This window comes from Nicotiana sylvestris, chromosome 1 (assembly GCF_000393655.2).
Source record: "Nicotiana sylvestris chromosome 1, ASM39365v2, whole genome shotgun sequence".
In the NCBI taxonomy this organism is placed as follows: Eukaryota; Viridiplantae; Streptophyta; class Magnoliopsida; order Solanales; family Solanaceae; genus Nicotiana; species Nicotiana sylvestris.
In genome coordinates this window covers 155,572,538-155,596,065 of record NC_091057.1, presented here as the reverse complement: position 1 = coordinate 155,596,065, position 23,528 = coordinate 155,572,538, and the positions used below count along the sequence as shown (strand labels likewise).

General features: G+C 36.8%; 2 protein-coding genes across 2 annotated transcripts; both read left to right on the top strand.

The window, feature by feature from the left end:
- Nucleotides 1–1,972: 1,972 nt before the first annotated feature.
- Nucleotides 1,973–6,729, top strand: LOC104247178 (protein ABIL1). The gene is made up of 9 exons (XM_009803135.2): nucleotides 1,973–2,418; nucleotides 3,878–3,960; nucleotides 4,200–4,350; nucleotides 4,435–4,534; nucleotides 4,644–4,733; nucleotides 4,814–4,898; nucleotides 5,013–5,065; nucleotides 5,164–5,267; nucleotides 6,271–6,729. Exons 1-9 carry the CDS (start codon nucleotides 2,323–2,325, stop codon nucleotides 6,424–6,426), a joined length of 918 nt encoding a protein of 305 aa, XP_009801437.1. The 5' UTR covers nucleotides 1,973–2,322; the 3' UTR covers nucleotides 6,427–6,729.
- Nucleotides 6,730–7,500: 771 nt separating this feature from the next.
- LOC104247177 (UDP-D-xylose:L-fucose alpha-1,3-D-xylosyltransferase MGP4) lies at nucleotides 7,501–11,712 on the top strand. The gene is made up of 4 exons (XM_009803134.2): nucleotides 7,501–8,283; nucleotides 9,182–9,343; nucleotides 9,688–9,903; nucleotides 11,086–11,712. The coding sequence occupies exons 1-4, from the start codon at nucleotides 7,786–7,788 to the stop codon at nucleotides 11,296–11,298; spliced, it is 1,089 nt and encodes a 362-aa protein (XP_009801436.1). The 5' UTR covers nucleotides 7,501–7,785; the 3' UTR covers nucleotides 11,299–11,712.
- The last annotated feature ends 11,816 nt before the right edge of the window (nucleotides 11,713–23,528 follow it).

Sequence of the window (23,528 nt, the reverse complement as noted above, 5' to 3'; positions counted from 1 at the left end):
TTCCGCTTTTATATGGCTTTTGGGTATTGTCCCTTCTTGTCTATATTTTTATTAATGTGGTGCTTATACTTTCATGAGCCGAGGGTCTATATGAAACAACCTCTCTATCCTCACCAGGCAGGGGTAAGGTCTGCGTACACACTACCCTCCTTAGACTCCACGATTACTGGGTATGTTGTTGTAGTATTTTGTACTCCCTCCGTTCACTTTTACTTGACACGTTTTGACTTTTCACGCATCTTAAGAAATAATAAACGAAATACATAATTTATCATGATACCCATATTAATTGATGTATATTTTATTGGATTTGAGAAAATGATTTGAAATGAGTAATAAATACTGTGGGTATAACAGGAAAAAAAGTTTATCTTCTCTTAATATGCGTAAAGTGACAAGTAAAAATAAAAAATTATTTTTAGTATACCTACCAAGTAAAAGTGAACGGAGGTAGGAGTGGTCATCGGTTGGTTCGATTATGAATATTATCGGTTTTGCCTATCGGTTATCGGTTAATAAATATCATAACCCGATAACCAAACTAATAAGATATTGGTTATCGATTATCGGTTAATCGGTTATCGATCATTATCGGTTCGGTTATCGGTTTACCCGATAAGATAAAACAACTAAAACAATTTTGCAATGTATAAAACAGTTTCGCAAAACAGTTTTATAATATTTTAAGAACTTTTTTGCTAAAACTTATTTTTGCTAAAACTTTTTTCAAAACTGTTCTATTTCACAAGAATTTAAATTTATTGCAACATCCAATAAAATAAACACTAACCAAAGTTTCTATCTTTCATTCTTCAACCCAAAAAATATAAACAAAAATTCCAATATCAGTCAGTGACAAAAAAATAGAATATCAGTCATATTTTCACTTCGACACTTTCTGCAAATACAAGGGATCTAAATGAATAACAAATACAAGTGTCAGCCACGATGCACATGTTTGTGATGCAATTTTTGTAAATGTCAAATGAAAAAGTGAGAAGTTTAGTCACTACCCTTCGACTGCTTTGAAGACTGAACAACTTCATCAAATAGTTATGAAATACAAATTTTATAATAACTGACACAAGATAACTTTGTAACAGCTCAACAATTAAAGCACACGACAAATCTCACTTCAGCTTTCAAACAAACTAAGAAAAATCCAGAGCCAGAATGCTTTCAAACAAACTAAGAAAAAGATGAAGATGAAGCAACTAAAAACTTACACGAAGAATCAAGATGAAGCTGAAGAATGCGGCTGAGAAATGTGACTGAAGAGTAAAGTGAAGATGCGATTGAGAAATGAAGTGAAAATGCGACTGAAGAGTGAAAGAAAGAAGCTGAGAAATGCGACAGACCTCGGCGTGAGGGCGTGATGCGACTGATGCCGGCCTGAGTCTTGACGGGTTGACTGGTGAGGGCGTGAGGCGGAGAAACTGAGAAAGAAGGGAAATCAAAGAGTGAAATATAAATTATGAAACCCTAGTATGTATATACTTAAGGGTAAACTAGTAAATTAGTTAATCCTTATTGGGTTATCGATTTTACCTAATAACAGAATTGTCAAACCGAGTCCGAACCGATAACCCAATAAATTTTTTTAACTCGTTACTGAATCGTTAACTCAATACCGATAACCCAATAAATAATTAACGGTTCGGGTTATCGGTTTTACCCGATATATGCTCACCCCTAACGGAGGGAGTACTATTTTATTTTTTATTAATAGGCACGAAACCGTTTAAAATGAGATAGAGGGAGTATAATAAATGCGGGATATACTTATATCCCTCTGTCTCAATATGATTTGTATATCGCTATAATTTGGTGTAATTATGGAAGGTAATTTATTTTTTTATTTTTTTTGAGTTTGGGGTCCACTTTATCGGTCCAAGGGCCCAGGGGTCAAGGTGGGAGGAGCTGCACAGTGCAGTTGAACCACCTTTTATCTGCCTGCAATAAATACGACGTCATTTTCACTTGCAATTAACTCCATCATATTCCAGTTTCCCAAAATTATAATAACAACGACGCACTTCCCGGGATTGCTTCACTCACACACCCTCCTCATAAATTCTCCTACCACCACCACCGCTACCACCTCCACTACCTTCCACCGCCGTGGTGGCCTACCGAAGCCCTTTCCTTAACTCCTAATCCATCTCGAAAAAATTATTCGCAATTTCTCCATTTTCTAATTAGAACTTTTTGAATATAAAATGCATATCGCTATGATTTGTTGATCGATTGATCTAGAAGGAAGTTAAATTTTTTTTTTTTTTTTTTTTGGAGAATTTGTGCGGATTTTGAAAGACGAAAGTTATGGAAGTAGAACAATTGAAGCTTGAAAATACTCCGGCGATGACGTTTGATGAAGTATCAATGGAGCGAAGCAAGAGTTTCGTTAAAGCCTTACAGGTTTCACTACTTCTTTCTCATTTGCCAAATTCGAGATCAGATCTGGTTCTTGTTCAACTGTCTACAATATTAGCTTCGTTTTACTTGGAATATTTTAGCTATTTAAATAATAATGTTGACTGTTGACATTGCAATGTAAATTTTCATCTGCTGTGCGAGATGCTCAAATGAAAAAACAAACTATTATGATGATAGCTTGGGTAATGAAGGATACACTTTACAAGTTCAAATTACTTTAAATCTGACTGATTCGCTTGACTGTTTAGCTACTCCTTTATGTATCTTGTTTAGTGACTTTTAACTCCAACCATTTCGTGAAGCATACCCAGTTTCCAAGTCAGGCAAAAAGATGAGGGTTGTGGTAGGCTGACAACTAGTATATAATATAGCAATGGTCATTTATTGAATTCATTGGAACGTGTTCAATGAAATGGGTCTGGATATGGTAGAATTGGTACAACGGATTCATATAATGTTAAGAAATGTTCATGAGGTGAAGATTTTTCAAGATCATATAAGGACACATATTGCCCATCCCACAACTGATGTGGGACTTCGAACACTCTCCGGACGCCCAAGACTCAGGACTCGACATTTGGAGCATGAACATGGGAGCCCTAAATGGGTAAACAAAGACTGTGCTCTGATAACATGTTAAGAAATGGACATTGGGCCTAACTTAATCACAAAAGTTCATCTTCCGCACAACCGATGTAGGACTTCTAACATATAACCGACCCAACTAGTTTGGGATTGAGATGTAATTGTTGATTGATATGTGGAGGTGCAGTGTTGTTTGCATATTGCATCATTTTGTTTATAATCCGTCTCCTTTGTTACTATTATATAACCTCCTCCTCCTCGAAGTAAAGAAGGGAAGGAATCAGAATAGGCTCGGGAGCTAAGAGAGATTGGAAATGTTTAAATAAGATTTTGTATATGTGTTGGTCAATTGTGTGCATCGAGTAGGCCGTTGGAGGGTTGAAGCTGGAGCTGTTGAGTGGCTGCTTATGTTAACATTCTAATGCCAGCTTATGAATACTACATGCAAAATGGTTTGTCACTTTAAAGGTGCAGTTAGTGAACTGTGTATAATAACACTGCTTCATTTTCTCCTAATATATTACATATAAAAAGTACGTAGTAGTTTTGGGCCCGAGTAGAGCAGAATGATTTCAGAAGATTGTATGGCCAAACCCACCCTTCTTTTTAGGATTGAGGAGTGTTTGGTTGATTGATATTAGTATTGTTTTGATAAGCGATTGATTGATATTGACATATATATGTATAAAATGTACTATAAGCACTTTTATCTGGTTAAGATGACAGGAAAGATATCTCAGATTCTATTAAAAGTTTCCAAGTTATGTTTCATATCTGCTTACAACTTGTTTCCATCTTAACCATTTGTCAACTTTTGCAATAACTTTGGTCTAATTTAGTGTGTTGCCTGTCTCAGGAACTCAAGAACTTGAGGCCGCAACTCTATTCTGCTGCAGAATATTGTGAAAAGTCTTATCTTCAAAACGAGCAGAAACAAATGTAAGAGTATTCCCATTAGCTTAATATTTTCCACTCAATCTCTCATGTTTAGGTTTGCAGCACTCTAATCAAAAGTTAGAAGCTCTTTGATCTCTGGCTGTACGGGCTCTTTTAGTTTTCTCAGCAAAAATCTTTACTATGTTTAGGCAAGCTCCAAAATGCTGGTGCATTTATTCTTGGTCATGCTACGCTCTTCCTTTGCTCCTTTGTGCTCTTACTCTAATACTACGTTTTTTCAGGGTTCTTGATAACCTGAAGGACTATGCTATAAGAGCTCTTGTCAATGCTGTCGACCACCTAGGAACTGTTGCTTATAAATTAACTGACTTGGTTGAGCAACAAACACTGGATGTCACAAGCATGGAGCTAAAGGTCACTTGTCTTGATCAGGTAACTTAGTGGAACTTTCCCTAATGAAAATTGTCTGATCGAGAATGAAGACAGATATAGCTGAACTTAGTCTTTTGATTTAAGCGACTTCTCACGTGCAAAACATACACCGAGAAAGAAGGCCTCAGGCAGCAACAGCTATTAGCTATCATCCCAAGGCATCACAAGCATTATATTTTGCCAAGTACGGCTACTTTTTGGTCCTTGTTGCATTTCTTTCAAAGCTCTTGCTGTTTTCAGACCTTTTTGCCTGACTCGCACACTTCTCTCTCTTCTGATTGGCACACAATTAGATTCCGCTGGCAAGAAGGTGCACTTCAGCCCTCAAGTTAAGGTGGATTCGAGGCAACATTCACAAGCAAGACCCCGCCTTTATCCTTCAGGTGGCTGACTTCTTGATGATACTGTCCTGTCATCTCTTCAGCATTTTATTTCGTCGTTCTTATCATATGTTCTGTATTAGGTACACCTGCTGCAAAAACTCTCTCTTGGCATCTGGCAACAGAAACTAAATCGACATTGAAAGGGACTTCACGTACTTTTATGAGGTTAGTGTTGGTATTGATCTTGAAGGTTCGAGGAGATTACTGTCATTTTATTTTGGATAATATTCTCAAATATTTCTAGAGGTTGTAGAAAACTGATCTTTCCTTACATTTCAGTCCTGAGGAAGCAAAAGGTTCTGAAAAAGCATCTGCCGCATTCAACTTATTAGGTATATTGTGAAGGTTCTATGTTCACTTGTGATTTCCGTGGTGTAGATATTTGATGCAATAGACTCTTGATTTCTCACTGTCAATTTTCATTGAGCAGATGAAGAGAATACACGGAAAAAATCATATGCAGCTCGTCCTCAGTCACCTAATGTTGGTCCTGCATCAAGTCTAGCAATGCAGACATTGGGTGTCACGCGGCAGGTAATGTCAAATGCATTGGAAGTGAAAAAAGAAATAAATTGAAAAGAACAGTTCCATATATTATGCCATCTGTTCCTTATATTACATGATGTCCTTCCTGAAACTGCGCTATAGTGTTGTTATATGCCAGCTGCTTATAGAACGCCTTCACAGAGCTGTCAATTTTGTGGGTGTATGCGCTCTTGCTTTATGTAAGCCAAAGCTAACCTCACTTATAACTGAATTACCATATTTCAAATCTACCTTGATAAATGTGAGAGTTGTGGAATTACGGAATAGAAAATATAATTCAGACGAAAGTGTATTAAAAGATTTTGGTGAACATGCAGACGTGAGTATCATTGTTAAACAATGCTATCTGAGGATCATAACATTGTTGTACTATGAGCATCTATGTGATTTAGTAGTCCAAATTTTGTGATCTGTCATTGTCTTGTTAATCAACCAGACAAGTTAGCAATTAATATCTCAATTAGTTAACAGTTTCATCTCTGCAAAAAATTTAATTCCAAGGGGGTAAAGATGCACCTTTGGAGAGGTGAGATCTATATCTGGGAGGTATATTTTGGGGTAAGAAAAGTGGGAACAATAATGTTTGGATTGCAGTCAGTTTGTCTGCAGTTTCATCTCATCTCTTCAGATATAAAACATTTGTGATCATCTGTCTATGTATGTTTATATGGTTTGCCTCGTTTCTTTTTGTAGTCTAATTTAATATGTGGATTTCTTATATCTCAGAAACTTTGCTTCATATTGCATCATTAGTCTTGACCTGAACGTTGTTCAGTCTTATAGTCTGTTTGAAGTTACCTACTTTGCTTGTGGGCATCTAATAGGACCAGACTGAAAGTGCAAGTCTTAAATGATCAAGCATCCCCCCTCCTCTCTTCCCCTCTCCCCCCCCCCCTCTCTCTCTCTGTGTGAATTGCTTTCCATACTTATCAAAAAAAATAAAATGAATTCCTTTCATCGCAATAGCTAAAACGAAAATTTGCTTTTGCAGGGCACCCTGGAGGGTAGCAAACCTCTAACACCATACAGATCATTTGATAATCCAAGACGGGACATCATCCGTGCACATAATCGCAGCAGGAGTATGCTCTCGGCTTTCTTTGTCAAGCATAAGACACCGAAATTGAAGACCAGTGCTGTCTCGTAATCTACTCAAAAATGAGAGCGAGCAAGTTCAGAGGTCCCATCCATCTAACTTTCCATCTGTAAAACAGAAGTTGTACTAAGCCATGACCTCGAGAACACCTACTTTTAAGATCATTCACAAACTTTCCACGATTATAGGCAATTTGTTTCATCATCCATTTCTTTCGTTTGAGAATCAATAAAGAGCAGTGTGTATATTTGTAAGGTAAAAGAGATGTTAATATCCGTCTGCTTGTAGAACACATTGTTGGAAAAGAATGTTGGAAAAATAAGAACACATTGTTGGAAAAATAATTCTCTATAACTGCATTGTCCAGTATTCTTGAGCCGAGTGATAAATCCTCAATGGTTATCAATGTTCTTGCAATCATGAAATGAATCATGCCTCTTAACCGTGCTGATTTTAAACAAAAAAAGAAAAAAAGTAAATAAGAATGTCCGGTAAATCTGACCAATTTTGTAGAGTCGTTAAATTTTCATTGGTAGTTACATTTTTCCAGCAACACAAGTATAGTAATTAAATTTCTTTTCCCACAACAAAATACTGGAGATAAAAATGGGGAACTGAAAGGTTTCGTGTAGTTTAACCCTTCATTTAGTTTTGATCAGTTGTGTCCCCGCTAGAGAAAATTAAAATGCGTCTTTGGCAGAACGAATGACATAATATACGATTCGCCACAAGTTGAAGCACACAAGACAAAGGCTCTCATAATCCAATTTGGATAATCTTTTGTCGGAAAAAATTTAGAGAAGTGTTTTGGAAAACTTTGCCACAGAAACATAAAAACTTACTCCTTCCGTTTTAATTTATTAGTCCTTCCTATAAAGAATATCATTTTCCAAAACAACAATAACTCCGACTCAGTCCAAAACAAGTTGGGATTCTAAGGATTTTTTTTTACACTTCAACCAACAAATAAATTTTTGTACATGTGACATTTGTAATCTGAAAAATTAGACCCACTACATTGATTGGGTTTCTGCTTTATCAGTATATATAAATTATTATTTTTTTAAAATAATACTCGAGACAGTAATTAACAAAAAGCTTATATCTCGAAAAAATGATTAAAGTGTCAAACCGAACAAGCTCAATTCATAAAAAGATCTCTCTTATTTTATCTTTTCTCCTTTGGCACTCTGTTTTCACTTGAACCAACGCCAAAAAGTTAACTCAGCGAGTGGGGATCCGGTTCATAGTAAGCGCCTCATCAGATTCATTACACTGTGTTTTCAATCCCGGACCCCATCTGAGATCTGCGTTTGATTTATAGAATTTCCCCAAGTTCTTTCTTTGTAATTCCACAGTGTAATTAACTTCCCCTTTTTGCTATTGCAATTCAATCCAAATCTAGCAACAATGTCATCAGCGTCTTTACACCAAAGACCTCTTCACAATCCTCTAACAGACTCAAATCCAGTATCCCCACGATCCTCTCAAACTTCCCAAAAACCCACCTCATTTCTTCAATACCGCACCACCCTTTTGCTCCTTCTTTCCCTTTTGGTAATTCTCGGAGTTCTTTATCCATATATTCAATTCCCTCAAAATGGGTTCCTCTCTTACACCTCAAAATCCAATCTTTTTGAATCCAAGTGGCGTGACTATTCCTTGCCTAAAGCTGCTGCCTTTGTGGCCAAGAATAATACCCTTATAGTCTGTATTGTTAGTGAACCTTACTTGCCTTTCTTGAATAACTGGTTGATTAGCATTGTGAGGCAAAAGCAACATGAGAAAGTGCTTGTTATTGCTGAGGACTATGCTACTTTGTTTAAGGTTAATGAGAGGTGGCCTGGTCATGCTGTGCTTATTCCTCCTGTTTTGATGTCTCAGACTGCTCATAAGTTTGGGTCTCAGGTACCTTTCTTGAGCTTTTGCATCTGTGTTTATTATACTGTATTTAGTTTCTCCCCCTAATTTGACTTAGAAACTTACCAGTATTTGGAATGAAATGGACCCGATAAGAGCACGAACATATGGAATGTTAATTTCACTGACTTCAACTAGTCTAGGATTGAGGATTAGGTAGTTGATTGTTTGTTGTGTTTAGAGAACCTTTAGTTTTACAGAACCCCTAATTTGCCATAAAAGATAAATTGCTTACTAGTATTGGAATGAGATGGGCTCAATAAAGCAGAATGTATAGATTCTTTTTGGGATGAAACCTTGTTGATTGATTGATTTGCTGCTGGATTTGTTGTATTTCTCGCTTTTTTTGTCGATTGGTTTGAACAATTTTTAGTTTCGATATGCTTGTCTGCCTGCAAATGTGCAAATAGATTCTCAGACTTTGTCCATTAATATTTTCCATTTATGAGTATTGGAATTTAATAATGACCATCATGTAGAGTTACTGCATAATTGGCATTTTACCCCTTCCATATTTGAATGTTTACAGTTTGTAGGTAAAATGTGTTTGAGAGTGACAAGATCCTTGCATTGTCGTTTCTTCATCATTCAGCCGATTAATGCATTAAAGCATCCATGATACAAGTCGAATCCTAGATGTAGAAATTGAAGAAATTGGAGTGCTGATGATTAAAACTTGAGAATAATAACAATAATGAACATTGTGTTTCCACTGATCCTTTACTATCTGTCTTTGACTCTCCTGAATCACAAACTTGTCTTAGAATTATAGAGGAAACTTTTAAAAGAATTAGAGAGGAAACAAGCGTTTTTCTGGAATGTTCTACTTGCTTTGAGTTAGTTATTTGTTTTCTACTGAAATGACATTGATAGTTCTATTTTTAAGGGATTCTTCAATTTTACGTCCAGAAGGCCTCGCCATCTTCTGCAAATTCTGGAGCTTGGTTATAATGTCATGTACAACGATGTTGATATGGTTTGGTTAGCGGATCCATTTCAATATTTAGAAGGAAATCATGATATATACTTCATGGACGACATGGCTGCGGTAAGTGCTGAAGAGGATGCAAATGCTTTAACTTTTCCTTGTATAGTTTTGGTAATCAATGTTATGTTGCGTCATTGAATTGGAGAAGCTGGATTTATTTATTGCGGTAGTTTTTAACTCTCATCATCTTGCTTCACTGCAAACTATGTCCTTGTTTTCTTTTCCTTTAAATTTTACTTCTCTGCTTTTTTTTAACTGAGAACACAGGTCATTCTCTGGTAGTTATGACAGTTTTTAATTGGTTGCATCAATTTATACTTTGTATAAACTTTATTGTCATGACATTGTTGATTTGACTGTTAGTGATGAAAGATTTGCTCTCTTCCTTTCTTCTGGAATGCCAGGTAAAACCTCTGAATCACTCTCATGGTTTGCCACCTCCAGGGAAGAAGGGTCGACCTTACATTTGTAGCTGCATGATCTATCTGCGACCCACCACTGGAGCAAAACTAGTTCTGAAAAAGTGGATTGAGGAAATGCAGATTCAACCATGGTCCAGAGCAAAAAAAGCTAATGACCAGCCTGCTTTTAATTGGGCATTGAACAAAACTGCTGGACAGGTGCATTGCTTTCTTTTATTTCGTATTCTACTGCCATGCTTCAGAACCAGCTCAAGAAGCCTTATTTCTATTGGAGTCCCTTGTTGCTTTTGCATTTCATGACTTATCAGGTCTTTGTTTTTCCATGCCTCATTGAATGGTTTCAGCAGGAAGTACTAAATATGTAGGCTTATTTCTGATCCAAAATTAAGCTTGATCTAAACATAAAATTAAGCTAGGTTCTCAAGTAGCGATGTTTTCTTTGAAGCCAACTGATGTAGGAAGGCATAACCAACTTCGTCTATTTAACCCCTTTCTATCCTTTCTTCTTCTGTCCCTTGTTCCTTTCCCCCCATTTTCTCTTTGTAGTTTGGCCCTGTCGGCTGAATAATTATAGGCTAATTGTATGTGATTGAGGTTGAAGAAGAGGTGTTAAAATTAGATGTAAGATATAATCTGATCAATGCAGTTGCCTGGATCTCGTTTCAGAGGCAAATTAATTGTTTTTTTCTCCTGCATGCTGGCTGCAGTTTCACAGATAAGCAGGTCTGGACCCAAATATATAATCAATGTACATATACACAACCATATTTTTTACTTGTGCTTTCTCTCCTTTGTAATAATTAGTCCTAGTAAATATGTAGATGTCCCTCATTTGTAGCTTAATAACTGTTGTTGTAATCCTACTCACTTTTGTACGCAATAGTTATGAGAAAATATTGAGAAAAAGACGATCACATGGAGCTTCTCAAGTGTTAATTTAACCAACTTTTGAAACTACAAACATATGTCATGTCCTTTCTAAGAACTTAAATTACACATATGTCATAGGTTGAGTTTGCACTTTGATTCTAAAAGTTTCCTGCACAATATATGCAACGGCTCTTCCAGTTTTTGTTTGATTGTTTACTTTCGTGCTTTCTTTTTGCTTACTTTGCATCCAACATTTTTTTTATTTCATTTCATTTTTCTTTTGGCGTAACTGGTAAAGTTGCTGCCATGTGACCAGGAGGTCACGTGGAAACAACCTCTTGCAGAAATGTAGGGTAAGGCTGCGTACAATAGATCCTTGTGGTCCGGCCCTTCCCCGGATCCCGTGCATAGCGGGAGCTTAGTGCACCGGGCTTCTCTTTTTACTATTTTAGTTACATTTGATCAGGGTTAGCAGATAACCTGTTTGTGTAATACATGATACTGCTGCAGGTCGACATGTATCTGCTTCCTCAGTCAGGATTCCCGACAGGTGGTTTATACTTTAGGAACAAGACTTGGGTGAAGGAAACCAAGGGAATGCATGTAATTATTCATAATAACTATATTGTTGGTTTTGAAAAGAAGATAAAACGATTCCGTGATTATGGTCTCTGGTTGGTGGATGATTATAGCTCTGAATCCCCACTTGGCAGATTAGAATAAATAGGAACGCCTTTTTATCTGGTGTGTAGGGGCAAATATCCCATGATGTCCTTTTGGCAAACAAGTAGAGCAGTTATTGAAACAACAGCAGCCCAGATTTCTGTCTCCCATAAGGCTTTGGAAAGTTTTAGCAGCTGGTGCACCTACATTTCCAATCTCTCAAATCACTTCATTGTGTTCTGTTATGCAAAGCGAGGCACGACACAGTATCCCCTACAAGATGCATACATTTTGTACTTCCAACCCAGCTTTGAGGAGAATTTTGCTGTTAGTTTGTATTAGTGTTTGCTTCTTTTCTCATAATATACGAGTCTCTGTGCGGAACTTCAAAATTTGTTCGGTCCTATTAATTATACTCCAACATTGATTTATTTGTTCAGTCCTATTTATTATATAGTCCGATATTGATCTATAGCTTTTCAGTGTGCAGGGATAAGTAATTTCATGGAAATATTGAATGAAATGTTTAATATTATTGCACGAATGCATCCAATTTGATTTGTCAACTACGCAAGTCAATCTTTAACACAGGGTGTGTTCGGCGTGATGGAAGTCATTTTTTGCGGAAAATTCTGAAAAATGTTTTCTGGTGTTTTATTGATAAGTGGAATTTGGAAAAAAATATATATATTGAAGATTAAAAATGATATTAGCAAATCATTCCCGAACACACCCATGCTATTGTTAAGTTTTCTGTGCAATGTTTTTTACTAAAATAGCAGGTGCACTTTCATGACGGTTTACAAGCCTAACCTTTTTCATTCTCTTATTACCATATTCTTTAATTATCTTTAACCTTGTAGTCCCTCCATTCACTTTTAGTTGTCAAATATTCTAAAAATAAATTTTATTTTTACTTGTCACTTCTCGCATATCAAGAGAAAAATAATTTATTTGTTCTGTTTTGCCCATAACATTAATTACTCGTTCTAAATCATTTTCCAAATCCATTAAGACTATACACCAATTAATATGGATATTATGGTAAATTCAGTGTTAAAAACAGCGTTGTCACACCTCCTTTTTCCGCCCCCGCGAGGGTGCAAGGGAGTTTTCTCCAATTAAAGGACAGTCGAAACGAGATTTGTTTGTTTGTTTCAGAGTCGCCACCTGGGAATTTTAAGGCGTCCCAAGTCACCGGTTTTAATCCCTGAATCGAGGAGAATATGACTCTGTCTATTTAACAGTCTGCGCACCAGAAATCCGGATAAGGAATTCTGTTAACCCGGGAGAAGGTGTTAGGCATTCCCGAGTTCCGTGGTTCTAGCACGGTCGCTCAACTGTTATATTCGGCTTGATTATTTTGATTTGTAAAATACATTTTTATTGCATGATTTTATTGTTACCGCTTCTATTTAGATTTAAAGACCCTTCTTTGAATCGAATCACGCGTACGTATATTCGTGTTATAAATTATATATTAAAAAAAACATGCAGAGTTGTGTCACGCGCACGTGTACACAATAATATAGATAATATTTTTATTAAAATAATTATTTTCGAAATTATGCTTTAATAAAATCAAGAACATTCGCCCTTTTTGTATAATTAAGTAGTGAACCTCACATCTCGGGTTTTTATGAAATTAATAATGATATTCTCCGAGGAATCCCTTTTATTAAATATTCGATCGAAGTTGCGCGAACGCATAATCCGAATTGCTTTTAGAAATATAATCAGGTTACGCGAACGTATCCCTAATCACAAAAATATTCTTGATAAGGTTCTCTACAAATTGTTATTATGTGTTGACCGCGAGCCTTGTTTTACACATATGAATCATATACCTCAAATTTTAAAGAATTAATGACGTGAAAAAGAAAACAGACAATATGTATCTAAAACTAACATTTTTTCGTGGATACAACATTTGGATGTCCATAAATCGAATCGTGTATAAAATTGGGAAAGAACTTAAAATGATAAACAAATTAATAGTTTCCGCAGAATCTTCATTGTTTCATTTAAGGCGAACTCTTCTTCTATATATCTTTTACATAAAATGCCACGATTCGTTTATAAATCCCATGTCCTTCTCATGTATTTGTTTTAGTCCAAAGTTGCAATGGTTTGGTTAATGTTTGCAATGGAAGATAAGAGTCAAGTTGATAAGAAAGAGAACTATTATACAAATTGATTCAATAAAATTACATCACATGCAATATAGTTGTACGTTTGAACCATTCCTAATATTCTAAACTCGTAACGAGCTGTATCAACTCACCTTCCACATATGATTATATATATACTCATCATCATGCCATATATGAACATGCAACTTATATCAATCTAAACCAAAATCAGATTTTTACAAGATATACTAATAATGTAATTTATTGATACTTCCATTCTACTTTACATTTAGCTAACAATATTACGGGATGTAATTAATGGCCCATTTTATGCCATGTTCCCTATCTTGATATTTCAATCATGACTTCACTTAATGAAAATTCCGAAATAGATGATATTATTACAACACTTAAACGAACTTTAAGAGGTAACAATTACCTTATATTCATTACGCCAAACGTACTACTATATTAATCAACTGAAACAAAAACCAAATTTTTAACTAATGAACTTGAACGAATGAAAAACAGAATTATAATTCCCGAACTTCATTAATTTGTCATGTTGAAGCTTTTCGTGACATGAATTTACAGATATGTACCTGATATTGGAAGCAAAAGAAAATGAAGATGAGAATCAGCAGCAGTAATAACAGTACAACACAGCAGCAACAATCCAGCAACAGTAACAACCCAGTAACAGACCGGTGGAGTAGTAATCCCAAAAACAAAAGCTTTAAGCTTTGAATGAAACAACAACCATTAATACTAATTTCAAACAAAGAAAGAAAGCAAAAGATTTTTAGTTTTTATTTTTATTTTTGAAAGCTTAAATATTTTTCGGAATTTTTCTTTCTCTTAAATGTTCAGCCCTTTTTTCTTCTCTCTTTTTCTTCTCAGATTCGTGTGTATTTTTTCTTGTCTGTCTCTCTCTATTCTCTCTATGTATTCTGATTTCAAGACTTCTCTTTTATAACACATCCCATAAATCTTTCAATTAATTAAAATCAATACTTTTTCTCTACCCAACCCATTATCTTCTCACTCATCCCCATTACATTAAATAAACATATCACACCACCCCATTTCATTTTGTCCCCCATGCCTAACATAAAATAATGCAAGATTCCCCCTTTAAATTTTGTCTTGTCCCCCCTTTATATTAAATAACCATATCACAACCCACCCCATTTCATTTTGTCCCCCATGCTTCAAATAAACAATTACAAAATGTACAATTCCTAAACTACCCCCTCCGACCTTACTGAAATTACCAAACTACCCCTGAACGTACTACAAATTTACCAAACTACCCATCAGCTATAACACATCAATTAATCAAACTTAACCAAAATATAGACAATATGATCAATTTCTAACAATGTTCAAACAACAATATGAACACGGATGAACATCATAACAACAATATCACATGAACACGATTTTAACAACATTTCAACAACAAATCACATGAACACAAATTGAACAACAAAGAACAACTAAAATTTGATTGAACAATATTTTAGCAACAAACAATCCTATTTTCGGATTCAACAACTACAACAAACAAGTATATTTAGATTTCTAACTTCAATCATATTGAACTTAAAATCAATTCTAACAACATTACAACCAACAATTCCTATATTAAACTTTATGAGACAAATTCAAGAAATAATCACAAATGGTAAACAAGAAATCAAGCTATACAAATTTCGGATTCAAGAACAATCAAACAAAGTATGAACATGAATTAAATCTATTTTAAACAACAAACATGATGGATTTAAACGATTAAACCAACATATTTCTCTAACACAACTAAATTCTTTAAACAAATAACAAGATCGACGAAGAAACAATTATGAACTTAAACTTGAACTTAACAATATTAACAATTTCTAACAATACATAAACACATGAAACAAATTGAAGAAATAGTTAATTAAATTTCAATTTGAATCTAACAAACATCAAACTAACAAATATTCACTTAAACAATAATACAAACATGAAATGAATATGAAAACAACTAATTAAACTTCTATTTTGAAATCTGAAAATTAATTTAACAAACAACATGAACATGAACAAAACCAAAAATCAAATATCTAACCATAGACATGAATAAAACAAACATTCGCCGATTTTAGATTCGAAAAATATCAAAACAAAATACGGACAAAATAAAATTCAAAAACTACTAAACGGATTGAAACGACGAATGACTAACCAACGACGAATGACATCGACCAAAACTCATCCGTGTATGCGAGGCCGAAGTGAAGAGGACGAAGGTGAGGCGGCAGCGTCGGGGGCAGCTGAAGCCACTGCCGCGACAAAGCAGCAGCGGCGACGACCCAGCAGCGGTGACGAACTAGCAGCGGCGTCCAAGCAGTGATAGCAGCATCAACGACAACCATGGAAGCAGCAGTCCATCGAGGAGGACGACGGGGAGAATAAGCAACATCGGCAGAAGCAGCGATGGGGAGGTTGACGATGAAGCAGCTGCGACAGAAGTGTTTGGACGTAAAGTTGCTGAATGCAGCTGCGCGAGCAGCAGCAGTTCGGTCGCGTTCGGAGGTCGTTTGGTCGAAACAGAAGCAGCATGGTCAGCCATGGACGTCGAGCTCAAGCTTGAGCTCGACGAGCTTCGTCAATGGCGGATAAGGCTAGGAATTTCGGACGAAGAAGAAGGAGATGAAGACGATGTAGCCATGGGTGGTCGGATTTAATGGAGGATCGCCGGAGAGGTTTTGGAGAGGAAGAAGATAGGGTGGCCATTGTTGGCTTTCTTGAAGCTTGAGGAAGAAGAAGAAGATAGGAGGGGGGGGATGGCTTAGCTCTTAAAGGGTTTTTGTCTTTTTTTTTTTGTTTTGTTTTGAAATGCAAGATAGGGGTATTGGGTCTTTTGGGTTATGGACTGGGTCGACCCAGTTCGAAATGGACTGGGTCGTAGGGAAGATTGGGCCATTTTTTGGGCCTGTGGCTTGAAATTGAAGAAGAGGCCTAATTCCGACTTTCTTTATATTTTCGCTCTCTTTTCTTCTTTTATTTTTTCTAAAACTAAATTATAAAAATACTTAAACTATTATTAAGAACTAAATTAAGTTATAAAAGCGCAAATTAACTCCCAATAACAATTAACGCACAATTAAGTATTAATTAAGCATAAAATTGTATATTTGGACATTAAATGCTAAAAATGCAAACGATGCCTATTTTTGTAATTTTTAATTTTTGTAAAACAAATTTAATTACTAACAATTGTAGAATTAAATCCTACATGCAAAATGCGACATATTTTTGTATTTTTTATTAATTTAGCAAATAAACACGCACAGACAAATACAAATAATTATTCAAAATATCACAAAATATCACAAAATTGCACACCAAAGAAAAATCATTTTATTTTTGAATTTTTTGGGAGTAATTCTCATATAGGGCAAAAATCACGTGCTTACAGCTGCCCCTCTTTGCCCGGAGACACGAAGGGTTTTCGTGCAAAGATAAAGCGAGCGATTTTTGCCCATCCGAGTACTCCGTTGAAGCATTTTTTTGAAAAAGATTTGACCGAACCTTTGCTTCAAAGGTTTCCTACATATCCTGGGCTAAACAGGAATCAGGTCAATGTAGTTCGAGAAATTTTGGTAGCTGGGACTACCGTTGGACTGCAATGTTACTGTTGTTGCATGTTATTACTACTGCTTACCGATCTCCTTGTTACACCGTGCTTAAAAAAAACAAGAAGCTAGGCTAGAGTACAATTTGTTTTTGTTGCCTTGCTTCCTTGTCTGCTTGCATTTCTTTCGGTGCTTTACTTCTTTTGACACATGTACTTGAGTTTGTACTGTGACCTCTTGTTGCAACCTTCTGTTTCCCGGTGCCGGGGAATTTTATTGTTTCCTGCTGGGGATTCCTATTGTAACCCTCTGTTTTATTGTCCTCTGACTTGATCTTGAAATGTATGCCTCTGTTCTATGGGCGGGCTCCCAACTTCAATATTTGAAAATTAAAGACTTGAATGTATGCCTCTGTTCTATGGGCGGGCTCCCAACTTCAATGCTTGAAATGTAAAGACTGAATGTATGCCTCTGTTCTATGGGCGGGCTCCCAACTTCAATGCTTGAAATGTAAAGACTGAATGTATGCCTCTGTTCTATGGGCGGGCTCCCAACTTCAACAACAACTTTAAAAATAAATGCCATTCCTCTCTTCAGGCGGGCTCCTGACTTCAACAACAACTTTGAAACTAAACTGCCATTCCTCTCTTCAGGCGGGCTCCTGACTTCAACAACAACTTTGAAAATAATCGACATTCCTCTCTTCAGGCGGGCTCCTGACTTCAACCAATACATAGCCATTCCTTTCTTTAGGTTGGCGAGATTTCAACAACTTTTAAAAACGCCTTTCCTCTCTTCAGGCGGGCTCCTGACTTCAACGACAACTTTGAAAATAATCGCCATTCCTCTCTTCAGGTGGGCTCCTGACTTTAACCAATACATCGCCATTCCTTTCTTTAGGTTGGCAAGATTTCAACAACTTTTAAAAATGCCTTTCCTCTCTTCAGGCGGGCTCCTGACTTCAACAACAACTTTTAAAAACGCCTTTCCTCTCTTCAGGCGGGCTCCTGATTTCAACCAATAAATCGCCATTCTATTCTTCAGGGGGCTCCTGATTTCAACCAATAAATCGCCATTCTATTCTTCAGGGGGCTCCTGACTTCAACCATTTTTTTTTCAATTCAAACTTCTTTTTTTTTTAAATTATCCTAGGAGAAAATTCATCAGACTAGGATTTGATATCTTATCTTAGGAGAAAGATTCATCGGACTAAGATTTGATATCTTATCTTGGGAGAAAAATTTCATCGGACCAAGATTGTGACTCTAGGAGATAAATCGTCAGACTAGGTCCATTTTGTTGTGATCTTAGGAGAAAGATTCATCCGACTAAGATTTTATTATATTATCTTGGGAGAAAAATTTCATCAGACCAAGATTTTGACTCTAGGAGATAAATCGTCAGACTAGGTCCATTTGTTGTGATCTTAGGAGAAAGATTCATCCGACTAAAGATTTTATCTTGGGAGAACAATTTCATCAGACCAAGATTTTGACTCTAGGAGATAAATCGTCAGACTAGGTCCATTTTGTTGTGATCTTAGGAGAAAGATTCATCCGACTAAGATTTTATCTTGGGAGAAAAATTTCATCAGACCAAGATTTTGACTCTAGGAGATAAATCGTCAGACTAGGTCCATTTTGTTGTGATCTTAGGAGAAAGATTCATCCGACTAAGATTTGATATCTTATCTTGGGAGAAAAATTTCATCAGACCAAGATTTTGACTCTAGGAGATAAATCGTCAGACTAGGTCCATTTTGTTGTGATCTTAGGAGAAAGATTCATCCGACTAAGATTTTATCTTGGGAGAAAAATTTCATCAGACCAAGATTTTGACTCTAGGAGATAAATCGTCAGACTAGGTCCATTTTGTTGTGATCTTAGGAGAAAGATTCATCCGACTAAGATTTTATCTTGGGAGAAAAATTTCATCAGACCAAGATTTTGACTCTAGGAGATAAATCGTCAGACTAGGTCCATTTTGTTGTGATCTTAGGAGAAAGATTCATCCGACTAAGATTTTATCTTGGGAGAAAAATTTCATCAGACCAAGATTTTGACTCTAGGCGATAAATCGTCAGACTAGGTCCATTTTGTTGTGATCTTAGGAGAAAGATTCATCCGACTAAGATTTTATCTTGGGAGAAAAATTTCATCAGACCAAGATTTTGACTCTAGGAGATAAATCGTCAGACTAGGTCCATTTTGTTGTGATCTTAGGAGAAAGATTCATCCGACTAAGATTTTATCTTGGGAGAAAAATTTCATCAGACCAAGATTTTGACTCTAGGAGATAAATCGTCAGACTAGGTCCATTTTGTTGTGATCTTAGGAGAAAGATTCATCCGACTAAGATTTTATCTTGGGAGAAAAATTTCATCAGACCAAGATTTTGACTCTAGGCGATAAATCGTCAGACTAGGTCCATTTTGTTGTGATCTTAGGAGAAAGATTCATCCGACTAAGATTTTATCTTGGGAGAAAAATTTCATCAGACCAAGATTTTGACTCTAGGAGATAAATCGTCAGACTAGGTCCATTTTGTTGTGATCTTAGGAGAAAGATTCATCCGACTAAGATTTGATATCTTATCTTGGGAGAAAAATTTCATCGGACCAAGATTGTATCGGGAGGTAAATTCATCAGACTAGGACTTTTTATCCTAGGAGAAAAATGTAAAGATCAATGATTTGAGAAACTTACCTTCGTAATTTCTTCTTTTCTTTTTTCTCCTTCCTTTGCGCTGCTTTGTTCTTGCTTGCTGGGGATAATACCACTGTGGGAGTCTCCTTTCTTCCCCTCCTTCAAATTTGTTTTTTTTTCAACACTGCTGGGGATAAAAGTGTTATCTTCTTGGGATAACGTTGTTGAGGATAACGCTGCTGGGGAATTTTATCCCTTCAAATCGATGCTTCATTCTTTTGGAAGCTGCTGGGGATGATAATGGCTCTTTGCTTTTCTGAGCACAAGTGTCATCCCTTTATTCTGTCTGCTGGGGATAACTTCCTCCATTGGAAACTTATTATGTTGGGGGCAACCCTGGTTCAAAGACCACTTCCTTGGTGCTATTTTTATTCTTCCCCAAATGGGTACCTGATTTTCCAGAAAATTTTCTAACTGAAAAGAAAATTTTCTGCCCCAGTTTGACAATCTTTCTTGTGGCATGCATTTCCGACATCAATGCCATTTCCTTTCCGTCATCAATGCCATTTCCTTTACCTGTTTCAAATCAAAAATTTGTTAGCTTAAAGCGTTGTAGTTGGCTGTGATACTCCATTGGGATGGTTTTCTCTTTCTCCTTCTTTGCTCTGCGTCCCACAACTTGTTGGGGATGATATTATTTGCTGGGGATAATCTATTTCTGCTGGGGATATCCCTCTTCTTTCGTGGCATGGCTCGGAAACTTGCATTTTCCCGACCTTTTAGTCTCGCATGAATTTCCCAAATCATGCTTATTGCTCTCCTTGTTTTGTCCACGGGCTTTGGCCTTGAGGTTTTAATAACCTTTGATTTTGGCAAGGATATCCCTCTTGACACTCGTCAATTCCCTTTTGCTGGGGATATCTTTCTTGACACTGGCCTCGCGTTTGTTCCTTGCTGATTATACTACTTGGATGTACTAGTCAGATCTCATCTTGCATGATTGGAGAGTTGATGGCTTATTTTGAAGTCATTTCCCACTGGTACTGACCAAACAGACTCTACTGGGGAATTTTCTATGAAAGAAGAAAGATAAAAAGGAACAGAATAAAAGACAAAGGAAAAAGATGACTCTTTAACAAAAGAAACTATAAATAAAAAAAACCTATCACACGCAGACACCGATTCTAATGGTCATGACATGCATATGTGGCCTATCCTCTGCTGTCAATCATCTTTCAAGATCTTCAATTGGCAATTCCTCATCTGATTCTTAATCTTATTCGACTTGTAGTGCCCGAAGGGTTTTCACTATCAAGCCTCTCTCATTTTGGGTTTTTCTCTCAGCTTTCATCGCCTTATGGTGTCCGTGAAGATTTTCACCGATAAGACTCTCTCATTTGTATCACTTTCCAGCTGGGGATTTGGAGTGTTGCCGGTATGACTCTCTCTGCTGGAGATTAGAGTCCTTTCTGCTGTGGAACAGAATGTTATGTTCGCCGGTAAGACTCTCATTTGTCTGACTTGGCATCTTTTGAAGACTGGTCAGAAGGTCTTTCTTTGGACCGTAATGTGGGTTTTGGATAGGGCTAGAAAAAAAAGGGTATTAAAGGCTCAAAAATGCATTAATTCTGGGTTATTAGTTACAACTTTCGGAACTAGATTTATTTACCACAAACGCAACTTTTGCCCCAGTTTCTTGCTTGGGGATTATTTATTTATTATTTTTAATTTCTTTTTACACCATGACCGAGCGTGAGGCGCCTACGTATCCTTTTTGAGGAATCAGGTCAAACGTAGTTCCCAATTCCTCTTTTTCATTTGACTTTCTTTTGTTTTTTTTTCATTTTTCTTTTTCTTTTTCGTTTTTTTTTTAATTTTTTCTTTACCTTCCAGGCTCGTATTTCCTAGTCATTGCTATTGATTCCGAACGAGGGGTATGAAAGAAAATAAATAAGGCTCAAAAGGGGTAACGAAGGATAAAGTGTTTAGGTAGCAGAACAAAATGCCTTCGTCATTCCAGTCTTCAAAACATGCCAAGTGCAAACAACACAATTGAACATAGATTTATAGTCTCTTCCGATGGTGCTGGACTTGACAATTATGTTAAACACTTGCTTTTTCATTTGTCATTTCTAAAGCACTGCTGGGCGACACTCTCACTCTCATGCACGACCCTCATGCCAATTTGGCGAATCTTGCATTTAACGGTTTTCTTTATGTTTTACTTGCCCCAGTTCCACATGACTCGGGCTTCAAATAATCTCAAACCGTTCTTATTTCCTTTAAATGCTTTGATCACCTTCCCAGGGTTTTATGATTAACTTTATAGACTAGGCCCAAACTGTGTGCGCATGTCATGTCCCTAGAATCGGCATTGAACGAAAATGACAAAAGGACTAAATAAAAAGATGACTGGAAATAATAAAAGACCGGCTTTTGTATTAGACTACTGGCGAAATGATTTGAATAATACAATAAACAAAACAAGCAGAATAAAATCCTAACACAGCCTTGACAAAACTTAAACAAACTGATATGACAAAATGGAAAGATAAGAAGGTTTGACACAAGACAATATTCGGATTACAACCCTAAGAATAATCCGGACAACAGAAATGACAACAAAATAAGCCACCACAAGCTTCTCTCTTGCTAACCAAGGAACGGAGCGTCCTCCCATTTTATCAAAGTTGGCATCTTTAGCCACTGAGCTTTGCAGTATTGTCCAGACCATTTCCAACTTCGATATCATTATCATCAGTTAGTGGCTTTCCGGGATGACTCTAAAATCCCATGTTACCAGGCATCCTCCCCATAAAGTGTGCATCATGATGTGCAGGTAAAGGATTCTGCGCGATATTCTGGGTGTCATTACCTTGGATCACAATCAGATTTTCCTGGATCATCCTTTCTATTTCTTTTTTCAAATCCCGACAACTTTCAACATTGTGCCCCTGGGCATTGGAATGGTATTCACACCTTTTAGAAGGGTCAAAGCTTCTTGCACGTGTGTCCAGATGATTTGGAGGAATAGATGCAATCATGTCGTGATGCTTTAACCTCTCAAATAAGCTTTCATAGGACTCTCCTATTGGTGTAAAATTATCTTTCAACCTTCGTTCCCCTTTATACTTCTGGCTTGGATGTGGGTTATAGGGCACCTGAAAGTTATGTGGAGGCTTCTGGAGATTTTGTGACGCTCGTGCTCGCCTTCTGGGGCGTTTTGGTGGCCGGGCAACATACTGAGGTGGAACAATAGAGTGTTGTGGGTTCTGAGGGGGATAATATTGCTCAGGGGATTCATAGATAACTTTAGGAGGCTGCTCATACCTTCGAGATGTTCTCCTAGGACCTCTTCTTGACCCTGATGTCATCATGATTTCTTCAATCTTCTCATTTGTGTCGCAAAAATTATCAGACTCAACCCGGACAGCGTGAGTTGCAGCTTTAAAAACTGCTTGACTCATAATTTTTCCTGTCTTAAGACCATTCTCTATTATTTCTCCCATTTTGATTGCTTCCGAGAAGGATTTGCCAACTGCGGACATCATGTTCTGAAAGTAATCTGGCTCTTGCGCTTGAAGGAAGACAGTTATTAGCTCGTGGTCATCCATGGGTGGCTTAACTCGAGCTGCTTGCTCTCTCCATTTAATGGCATATTCCCTGAAACTTTCACTTGGTTTCTTCTTCAGGTTTGAAAGGGAAATGCGGTCTGGGGCAATGTCGATGCTGTATTGGAACTGTTTGACAAATGCTTGTGCCATGTCGTCCCAGACATACCAGCGAGACGTGTCTTGATCCATAAACCATTCGGAAGCTACTCCCGTAAGGCTTTCCACAAAATAAGCCATCAACAATTCTTCATTTCTTCCCGCACCTCTCAGTTG

Bases quoted from the DNA above. Each gene is read 5' to 3' on its own strand.
- LOC104247178 (XM_009803135.2), top strand. From the start codon at position 2,323: ATGGAAGTAGAACAATTGAAGCTTGAAAATACTCCGGCGATGACGTTT. The intron at 4,535-4,643 runs GTACGGCTACTT...GCACACAATTAG, and splicing joins CAAGCATTATATTTTGCCAA to ATTCCGCTGGCAAGAAGGTG. The intron at 5,066-5,163 runs GTATATTGTGAA...TTCATTGAGCAG, and splicing joins TGCCGCATTCAACTTATTAG to ATGAAGAGAATACACGGAAA.
- LOC104247177 (XM_009803134.2), top strand. From the start codon at position 7,786: ATGTCATCAGCGTCTTTACACCAAAGACCTCTTCACAATCCTCTAACA. The intron at 8,284-9,181 runs GTACCTTTCTTG...TCTATTTTTAAG, and splicing joins CTCATAAGTTTGGGTCTCAG to GGATTCTTCAATTTTACGTC. The intron at 9,344-9,687 runs GTAAGTGCTGAA...CTGGAATGCCAG, and splicing joins TCATGGACGACATGGCTGCG to GTAAAACCTCTGAATCACTC.